The 11,459-nt window shown below is 34.7% G+C and overlaps 1 protein-coding gene across 1 annotated transcript; it reads left to right on the top strand.

The window, feature by feature from the left end:
• Window positions 1–888: 888 nt before the first annotated feature.
• Window positions 889–5,079, top strand: LOC142161675 (uncharacterized protein At4g15970-like). The gene is made up of 3 exons (XM_075230623.1): window positions 889–2,641; window positions 3,095–3,460; window positions 4,482–5,079. The coding sequence occupies exons 1-3, from the start codon at window positions 2,144–2,146 to the stop codon at window positions 5,052–5,054; spliced, it is 1,437 nt and encodes a 478-aa protein (XP_075086724.1). The 5' UTR covers window positions 889–2,143; the 3' UTR covers window positions 5,055–5,079.
• Window positions 5,080–11,459: the final 6,380 nt, after the last annotated feature.

Genomic DNA, 11,459 nt, shown 5'->3' with positions numbered 1-11,459 from the left:
TAATAAGTGTATGACAGTATGAGTAGTTTTGAAGACTTTTCAATTAAAAGATACCGTTTAGTTAGATCTTAGATGGTATTAAAAATTTGATATTGATTTGAAACTGTTTGGTATTGATTGAATGATTGTTCAAAAAATTCCTATTTGGTTTAGCCGATAACCGCTCGATAACCGCCCAATAATTGTTAATCAGATACCAATCCGCCGGTTGTCTTATTGGATGGTAGCGAATTACTACATTTATAATCCGATGACCGTTAGGCCGAACCGTCAAGCGTAATTATCCGTCCGATCCTACCCCAAAGGTCAAGATTATTCAAATTGATCCTTACAAATATTATACCAAAGTGCTAGTTGACCACCCCATAACTTAGAACGGTCGGCTTGTTTGGACGCTAGAACGGGGTAAATCGTGCCCATTCTGTAGTTGGGCACGATTAGGAAAATAAAAAGAAATGAAAAACCGAAACTCTTTTGATGAATAAAAATGAAAACAATATGAGTTGAAGAAGACCAATACTATCTTTCTCCAAACCAAACTCGCAAAAATAGAAACGACAAGAGAAAACACGAGAAATCGAAAGTTAATATCTTTCGTGTATATTATCAATTGTCCTAGTTTAAGTGTCACATTTTATTTTTCGAAGATCAATTAAACTAATCTCTTGATTAACACCATGCTAAATTTATTAAATTTCAAATTTAAAATTAGACACTACAACAGTTCAATATAGTACTGAAGCATTTGGCTTCGACGACGACTTTACGGCTTTTCCATTCACAACGGCTCCATAAAACAATATTTTGCATCATTATTACCTAAAAATAATTACAAATAACTGTTCACAAAATAAACTACATAATAATATAAAAATAAGACAAATTACATACTATTATAGACTAAAATGCTTTTATATATTAGAAATTTCTAAAAGCCATCAAAAGTTAAATTCTCTATACTCATAGTTTCTCTACGAAACTTATTAAGGTTTGAAAAGTGTGAGAAGAAATACATGAGAGACATGCTATCTTTTTCTTTTACAAGTTTGGAAACATTATCGTGCACCAATAAGGGTTATGATGAAGTAGTAAATACTCATTTATCTTTAATCAAAGGTCTTAAATTCGAACCCTAGGTATGAAATCGTCTTTGTTAGGAAATATTTTACCCCTCGAAACTTCCTGGCACAGATTCAAATTTAATTGAACCTCAGTACTAATTCTTGATTATGAATTATATATAATTTTTAATGCACTAATCCCTTTTCACATTGACTTAATTGGACTATGACTAGGTTGAGCATTCTGGTAGTACTGTTGACAATGAAATTTGTGGGTAAAGTAAGATAACTTTGCTACGTTTACAAGATAAGCTATGAGTGTCAAAGACATAACAAAATTAATAAAAGTATTCGTTCAGTATAAGTTTTTACTTCAACACTTACATGTGCTACAGGGATTCCTTAACGCTATTGAAAGCCACAATGCTTTATTGCATTTGAATATAATAGATAATCTTGCCAAAATTCTTTCATTGAAATTACCAAATTCACATTGGATACAATTCTTTTACTAATCAACAAAGTCTTCCCTTCCTTTTATTTTTATTTGATGGGGTGGGGCAGGTGCGGAGCTAGCCTTACCGTTGAGGGTTCGACCGAACTCAGTTGCTTTAGTCCAAATTCCGTATTTGTCTTAAGAAATTCATTAGATATGTACAAATTATTATTTAGAACACAATAGCTTAACAAGAATAGAATTGCGAACCACAAACTTTAAATCCTCTAAAGGGGTAGTGCTTCTTCTCTTTGTACATACTTTGATATATTTATGTAAATAGCTACTTAAAATTGCTACTTATCTTTTTCTGGGAAGGAGTATATCTGCGTTCTACGCATACATCAAAGTAATGAATGTATGACATATACACCGAGTACGAATAAAAATTTTCGCAAACTCTAAGTATCTTTGCCCAACTAGGCTAGCTAAATTGAGTGGCAAAAAAACACTAATTTTGAAGAGATTATAGAGGGTAGTTTTGCTTGAGGATACATTAAAGTTGAATGTTTATTTTAGTATCATAATCATAATTTAAATAGAAGGGCATGGCTCTTAGTATACACAAGAACTGAATTTGACAAAAATGGTGGATTTTAAAGGAGTAAGAAACAACAAAGGCCATGACCAACGGTTGTTGGAGGCCGCCACCACCAAATCAGGCGGCCTCCAGTTACCGCCCTTCCATCACCAACGGTTGTTGGAGGCTGCCACCACCAAATCTGGTGGCCTCCACTTACCGCCCTTCCACTACCAACAGTTGTTGGAGGCCGCCACCACCAAATCTGGCGGCCTCCAATTTCCGCCCTTCCACCACCAACACCAACGGTTATTGGAGACCTCCACCACCAAATCTGGCGGCCTCCAATTACCGCCCTTCCACCACCACCATTACCATTACCACCAACAACTCTTCTCTTGTAAAGTTATCAAGATTTTCATCTTATTATTTACAATTTCTACTTATTGCCTTGTTCTTTATTGTCACTCTAATACATACCCTTTAGAATCCTTTCCAAATTCTTACAACTCCTTTTCTTCATTTTCTCAAGATTTCAGGCAAGGAAATATTCTACCTTCAACAGTGAGTTATCTATTACTCTTTTTCTATTTCATAATGCACTTTGTTTCTAGAAAATAAAAAAAGTTACTTATTACAATAAATTAATTACATTGACAGTGTAAATGTTATTTGCAATGATCCTTTTATTTGTATTATTTGGAATTCTCAAGGAAGAAAGAAACTAGTATGCTATTCGTAGGTAAAACAGTAAAAGACGTCTGTGTTAAACAATTACTATGAACTTATTATTTCCTCTTCATTTTCAATTGAATTTAAGTTATATACATATTGACATTAAATAGAATATTTACGCTATCAATGTAATTTAACCTGTTATAATAAGTATACTTACCATTGTTTGAGGTCTTATTGAATAAAATTGTAATTCCTTTTAAATGACCCTATCGTTTATATTCATTTAACAACTTAAATTCTTTCTAAGTATTACCTAATTAATTTCGTGGACATTTTCAGAGCAAGAAGCAAAGTAAATTAAAACAAGTGTTAAAAGAGGCAGCCATGGCAGACAAAACAGTGATCATAACAACTCTAAATGCAGCATGGACAGCTCCAAATTCCATTTTTGATCTTTTTTTGGAGAGCTTTAGAATTGGAAACAATACAAATTCTCTATTGAATCATGTATTAGTTGTAGCTTTGGATCAAACTGCGTATTCTCGTTGTTTGGAGATTCACTCACATTGCTATGCATTAATCACAAATGGAGTTGATTTCTCTGGGGAAGCACATTTTATGAGTGATGATTATTTGAAGATGATGTGGAGGAGAATCGATTTTCTTCGTATTGTTCTCGAGATGGGATATAACTTCATTTTCACGGTAAGCTTTCTTTTGTCATTTCCTTTTACTAACGGTGGTGTCCGAGCCGAGTATCTATTGGAAACAGTCTCTCTATCTTCATATGATAGGAAAAAGACTGCGTACGCTCTACCCTCTCCATACCTCACTTGTGAAATTACACTGAGTTTGTTATTGTTGTTATTGTTGTTGAACGATGGTGTCCAAGGATAAATACTATCCGCCAGCGATCAGATATTTATACCGAACCAAGAAATTTCACTTTAAAAGTTAAAAATTAAGCAAGAATAGTTATAATTTAACCATAACTAAATGAAGAATATTTGCATGGAAGACTATCTCCCACCATGTCTTTTTATTTCTGCTAGAATTTGAATTCTGATTTTTTATGGTTTCACCCTACTTTATTTACCTCTAAATCACATCCTTAAGTGCAATCTTCTTATGATGTAAACCACCAATCATCTTTATTGAAAAAATAAAAGAAAGCTCTCTCTTTTATAATACATTTTTCATTGGTCTTTTCTCTAAAGTTAAACTGCTTTTATAATTTTTCAAATGATGCCATTTGCAATTGCTATATATGTTTTTCTGAATTATTTCTTAAATTTTCAAAGATCGGTTTATTTATTTTTGTTTTCTGTTCTTATGATACTCAATTTTCGCATTGGGCTGACTAATTTCGGATTCGTGTTAGAAAATTTTATATTGGGGCTAAAGCGTCCCATAACAAAGGCGACTCAGTTAAAACTTGAACCCGAAACTTCTGATAAAGGATGAATGAATAAATACTTTTCATTCTACCACAACCCTTATTATTAAAAAGTAAAACATTCTTGCTCGACCATTAAGATAAAGAAATGGAGACCAGTGGACTAATGAGTAATGAACCAATTAGTAACAAATTTTGAGACCTTAGGTGGTTTTACTTTTTTACTTATTTTCATATCATAGTGTGACTTCTTTCTAGTTACATCTTTATGATTTTACAATTTGTGACCATTTTATTTAATAATTTCTTTTTAATTTTTGTGTTTTTTAGGATGCAGATATATTATGGTTTCGAAGACCATTTGCACATTTTTATTCACATGCCGATTTTCAAATTGCTTGTGATCATTATGTCCACAACTCATTCAATCTGAAGAACGCGCCAAACGGAGGGTTCAAATATGTGAAATCTAATAATCAAACGATCCAATTTTACAAATTTTGGTATGACTCAAGGAAGATTTATCCAGAAAAACACGATCAAGACGTGCTCAACATAATCAAATTTCATCCATTTCTCAAGAAAATTAAACTGAAAATAATGTTTTTGGACACAGCTTATTTTGGAGGATTTTGTGAACCTAGCAAAGATGTTAATTTAGTGTGCACAATGTATGCAAATTGTTGTGTAGGTCTTGGTAACAAAATACATGACCTAAAAATGGCCATTAATGATTGGAAAAATTATATGGCTTTGCCAAGTGGTGAAACGATTTCAAAAAGACATACTTGGACTGTTCCAAGAATATGTGGGCTAAAATTCATAAAGAACCACTTTTCTTCACATGTAATTGAAAAACAGTCACTGGATCGAGTTTCAAATTCTACAAATAAAACTTCATAACAATCTCGTGAAATTTTACTTGTGGAATTTAAAATTTCGTAACAATGATTATATTTTAGTTACAAGACCAAAAGGTGATTAGCCCTCGTTATTATTATGAATATGTGGGTCAAGATAATCATTTTCTTTTAAACATTAGCCGTTTTTTATGTTTTTCTACCTTTTTTTTTCCTTTACTACTCATGAATGAGGTTATAATAATTCAAAATTAATCTTGTGTACACAATGCGTGCAAATTGTTGTATAGGTCTTGGTAATAAAATACATGACCTAAAAATGGCCCTTGATGATTGGAAATATTATATGGCTTTGCCAAGTGATGAAAGGAAGTCAAAAATATATACTTGGACTGTTCCAAGAATATGTGGATAAATTAAGATGATCATTTGAATGAACAACCTTTTTCTTGTAAACATTTCCTTTTTTTTTTTTTTTTTTGGGCCAGTCTCTAAATCCGTTTTTTTCTTTACTATTGAAAGTGTTTATAATAATGCGAAATTAAATACCTCTCTAGACTCTATAGTCTTTGATCTACTTCGAAACGGCATTTATCTTCTCTACATGATTACTCCTCGAGTTTTATATTTTTAAATTTCTTACCGTAGATATTTAATGTTATCTATGATTACCACCAAGGGTTATGGTGGGGCGTATAGAATTTATTTATTTTAATTTAAAGGTTTCGAGTTCGAGTCTTGGATATAATTTTTTTTTTATAGAAAGTATTTTTATCTTTAATCGACCTTACGCGGTGCGATGAAGAAGAAAAGAATTCGGCAAAATACAAAATTGGCCGGTCGGCCAAAACTAATTACATTCGCTAGCTAAAAAGTATACAAAATATATATATAATACACATATATACAAAATAAATATACATTTTATCAGCTATTAATTGTGAGACCGATTAAAAATATACATTTCTCTTGTAAATATGGTCAACAGGAACTTACTACTAAATGAACATATTGATTCTCATGTCAGGGACAAGGTAATCTGAAAATTAAGTTGCAATTGCAGTTGTTTTGTTTCTTTCGGTTATACTACATTATGTTGGTTTCCTTGCATCCTTAGCATAAAAAATCAGGACTCGTTTGATACAAAGGATAATGAATAATTAATTTCAAGATTAAATTTGAGATGAGTTTATTTCATATTTGATTGGGATAAAATCGTGGTATAACTAATTCCGGGATTGGAGTATTTTTTTATTCCTATGGGAGAGTGTGATAACTAATTCCAGAATAATTAATCATGAGATAACTTATTTTCCAACCAAACGAACTTTCAAGGTATAAACAACTCTAGCTTTCTTTAGCTCCGCTAAGTTCAACTGAAATAGAGCTCAATTGATCTCACTTTTTGTGATGCTAAATTGGACAAGAGTGAGTTGCTCTAGTGGTTAGCGCCCTCCACTTCCAACCAACAAGTTGTGAGTTCGAGTCACCCCAAGAGTAAGGTGGGGAGTTCTTGGAGGGAGGGAGCCGAAGGTCTATCGGAAATAGCATCTCTATTCCATGGTAGGGGTAAGGTCTGCGTACACACTACCTTCCCCATACCCCACTAGTGGGATTATACTGGGTTCCGAGTTTGCTTTTTCGGCCGAGCTCGTTGCACGAGGCTTACCTAGTGCAGTTTACTTTTCCAATGTAATTTGCGAGCTGTTGCACTGGAGCAGGGTTTACCCAGACGTACCCAAAGGTAACGGCAGCAGGTTCCCTAGTTTAGAAAGAAAAAAAAGGTGGATTTCTTGTCAAGGAATACCATCATCCAACAATCACTTCAATTTGAATTTTTGCCTATGTTACAACTAATTCCAAATTTCTATGCGATACCCTCTGCGTACTGTCTTAGATTGTATATCACAAACATATAAGAAAGAAAAAGGAAAAGAACCAAAAAAAAAAATCTATGTTAATTTATCCTCACATTCAGGACATAAGTATTAGCCATTCCTTCACTTATACTAGGCTTTCGAAATATATGTGATCTGTCTACAACACTCACTAGTTCTTGCTGGCTAATATACATTTAACACTTGTCAACATATATCTTTTGCCTTTTTAGCAGGTTTTGAGATAATTCTATGTGAGGATGACATTGTCACTTGTGCTCCATGAAGAAGGGAAGATTAGAACGTGAATTGAGAGGCTAAAATGCCGAAGAATTGTATACATCATGTTGTTTTGTAAAATTGAGAGGCTAAACTGACATAAATTTGTAGCTACAAGGTCGGCAGAGTTATCAGATACATGTGATGTCAGATTGATTAGTCGAGGTTCGTCCAAGCTAGCTCGAATACTACTGTTCTAAAAGATGCCAAAGAATTGTATAACTTGAGGCTAAACTGACATAAATTTGTAGCTACAAGGTCCGCGAATGGGAACGTACGAAGAACGAGGAGGCATTCTTTATAGACAAGAGCCCTGAGAAATTTCACAATAACTGAAGAGATAATGGGACATTCTACCTTTATAAGGCTATATAGATTTGGAAGGCATTGAACTTTGACATTTATAATGCTGATAAAATAATATTGAAATTTTTTGTGAGATATGTTATCGTCTGAGACAACCACGTTCTCCAAGTTACTTGTTGAATATTGAAGTTTTGATGAATGATGGAGAAGAATGCAAAGGCTAAGAAAATTCTTATCTGTGGACTTGGTCCTGATAAGTACAATAGAATTTATATGCGCTCTAATGCAAAGCAGATATGGGATGCTCTCCAAACTGCTCATGAAGGAACAAACCAAGTAAAGAGATCAAGGATTGAGCTACTCATGAGAAACTATGAGCTTTTCTTCATGAAGGAGTCTGAGCCCATCCGGGATATGATGACTAGGTTCACTATCATAACCAATGAACTTAAATCACTTGAAAAGGTGTTTACCTCAGAAGAGTTGGTTAGAAAAGTTCTAAGAATCCTTCCAGCTTCATGGGAATCAAAAGTCACTGCAATCAAGGAAGCCAAGGAATTGGACAAAATCTCACTTGATGAGTTGGTTGAAAACTTAAAAACTCATCAAATGAGAAAGATGGAACTGCGCAAGAAAGAACAGAGGATAAGGCCTTGGTTCTTAAAGCGTCAGAGGATGATGAATCTCACTATGATGATCCTGATCTAGCGATGTTTGCCAAGTTCAAGAGGTTCATGAAGAATTCCAAAAGTGCATCTAAGAGAGACACCAGTAATAAGACCAAGCAGATCGCCAAAGCTAACTATGATAGGTGCTACAAGTATGGCAAGCTAGATCACATGGCCAAGGACTGTCTAATGTGGAAAATTAGGCGGAGAAAAGAACGAGTTGAAAAAGAGAAACGGGAGAAGATAAGAGAAAATGGTTCCAACAAAGGAAAAGTCCTAGGCAAAGGATTTACTGAATCAATGAAGCAGGCATTCTTGGTAGCATATGAGGACAGCGGCAGTGATCAAGAGGAATAAAAGGAGGATGGGGCTATAAGTCTCTATGCTGTGATTGACGAACCCCAAGCTGTGAAGACAGAACCCCTAGTATAGCTTGGAATGCACATTGGAAGACCTTCTTTATTTGATGAACACCACTATGATGAATGGAAGCTACATATGGAAATATTTTTTCAGGATACTGACTTTGACCTATGGGTAATTGTCAGTCATGGACCAACACTTCCAACCAAATTGAACAGTGAAGGTAATAGGTACAACAAAAGAGAAGAGGAATACGATGAGAAAGATCGTCAGCTAGTTCAGAAAAATACTAAAGCAAAGGACTTGCTCTACAAGAGCCTGTCTAGAAACACTCTCCTTAGAGTGTCCTCTTGCATCTCTGCTCATGATATATGGATGACCTTGGAAATTGACTTTGGAAATTAAAACATTGAAGTGGCTTTGATGGCGATTGAAGAATCTAAAACAGAGGAAGAAGTGATAGAAATGATGGCCATGAGTGACTCAAAAACTGAAGAAGAAGCAAACTAGGTAAGTATATCTGGCTTGAAAGAGAATATTCAAGCTATGTAAAAAAAAAACAACAACTGATGGCCATAATTATAACCTTAATGAATAAAATGGATAAAATGAGTACTGAAAATGATCAGCTAATAAGCAACATTTCTTGTGTCAAACTTGATATTAAAGAACTCGAGTCTAACAAAGCTAGTTTAGAGAAATAGGCCAAAGACTTTAAGAATCAGGTTCTTGATATTACTTCTGAGAATGAGAAGTCTCTTGATGTATATGGCAAAGGAAAAAGAGTGATCTGCAGTATAAGCTTGAAATGGAATTAAAAATTATTAATGATAGTCTTTGTGATACTGAATGTAGAAATAAAGTCCTGCATGAAAACCTAGAAAAGGCTAATTATGAACTCTTTAGACTAAGCAAATGACATAGATATTCTGATGCTTTGAATTGGCTGAATGAAAAATGTAGCTCTAACAAATCTGGAATTGGCTACAGAAAATCTGTCCCTAAGTTTGACCCAAAGTATGTAGGAATTTTTGATAATTACATGTGCACTCATTGTGGAAGAGTAGGATACTTTAGAGACACTTGTCCTGCCTTAATTCATGCTTAGTTTAGAAAAACCTTTGGTATTGCTAAAAATGTGAAGAAGAAAGAGGAGCCAAAGGTTAATCCCCATGTCCATACTAAGTGGATTAAGGTTAACAAGAAAATGACTTCTAATCCTCTCCCCTTCTGGGCAAGAAGGGATCCGATTCATTCTTTTTCTAACAAAAAGGGACCCAAGCTTGTCTGGATTCCCAAAACTAACACGTGAATTTTGGTGCATGCTAAGGTGAGAGTAAACAATCAGGATTGATATCTAGACAGTGGATGCTCAAGACATATGACTGGAGAAAAGAAAAACTTCCTCTCATTGACAGCCTTCTAAGGAGAGAGTGTGTCATTTGAAAATGGGAAAAAGGGCCAGATAACAGGTATTGGCAAGGTTGGCAAGTCACTCCCTCATGCTATAGAAGATGTGTATTATGTGGTAGGTCTTAAACACAATCTTCTTAGCATCTCTCAAACGTGCGACAAAGGAAATGAGGTAAAATTCAATTTCAAAATTTGCATTGTCACTAAGCTTGATACTAATGAAATTGTGTTAAAGGGTAAGAGACATAACAATGTCTACAAGATATCGATTATGTCACTTTCCCAGAGTGAGCAAACATGCTTGAGTGTAGTGGAAGATGATCCACTACTATGACATAGAAGACTGGGACATGCCAGTCTCTCTCAACTCAACAAGTTGGCAGCAAAGGACTTGGTCCTTAGGCTACCTAAAGTTGAGTTTACTCTGACAAGGTATATGATGCATGTGTTAAAGGGAAACATGTTAGGTCATCCTTTAAATATAAGAAGTTTGTAAGTTCTTCTAAACCTCTGGAACTTTTTCACATGGACCCATGTGGAGCAATGAGAATAAGGAGCAAAGAAGGTAAGAGGTATGTGCTTGTGATTATTGATGACTTCTCCAGGTATACTTGGACTTTGTTTTTGGGATCCAGAGATGAAACCTTTGATGTTTTCTGTGTATTTGTAAGAAGGATTCAACAAAAGCTAAGATGTAATGTTTTAAGTATAAGAACTGACCATGGAACTGAATTTGAAAATTCAAAATTCCTTGAGTTATGTGGCTCACATGGCATTGACCATAATTTCCCTGCACCTAGAACTCCACAACAAAATGGGGTTGTATAAAGAAAGAATAGATCCTTAGAAGACATGGGGAGGACCATGTTGATTTCCAGTGGACTGCCTAAGAATTTCTAGGCTGAGGCAATCAATATTGCTTGCTACCTGCTTAATAGATGCATGGTCAAACCCATTCTTGAGAAAACTCCCTATGAGTTACTTAGAGGAAGAAAACCCAATATCATTCACCTGAGAGCCTCTGGGTTCAAATGTTTTATGCATAATAATGGGAGAGAAGCTCTAGGTAATTTTGATGATAGAAGTTTTGAGGGAATTTTCTTGGGTTACTCTCCACATAGTAAGGCCTATAAGGTTTTTAATAAAAGAACTATATGTGTGGAAGAAAATATTCATGTTATGTTTGATGAATCTAACAATTTGGCTGAGAAAGGTTTGCAGGATGAAGATTATGATGTAGGATTCACTAGTGATGGAGGTACAAAGGAATCTGATGAAGATGGATCTGAAAAACACAAGGAAATTGACAGTGATCATGAGGAACAAGAAGAAGGAAGAACTGCTCTAACTGTTGACCAGACTAATGAAGCCACACCTACTGAACATGCTCCTTTGGGTCACTCCTCGGGTGAATCTTCTCTGGGTATACAGATCAGACCATGGAAGCATCAAAGCTCACATCCTCTTGAGAATATCATCTTTGATGCAAATGCAGGGGTGCAAACCAAATATTCTCTAAGAAATCTATGTGCACTCATAGTA

Source organism: Nicotiana tabacum, chromosome 15 (assembly GCF_000715075.1).
Source record: "Nicotiana tabacum cultivar K326 chromosome 15, ASM71507v2, whole genome shotgun sequence".
In the NCBI taxonomy this organism is placed as follows: Eukaryota; Viridiplantae; Streptophyta; class Magnoliopsida; order Solanales; family Solanaceae; genus Nicotiana; species Nicotiana tabacum.
This window is presented reverse-complemented; position numbering and strand designations above follow the sequence as displayed.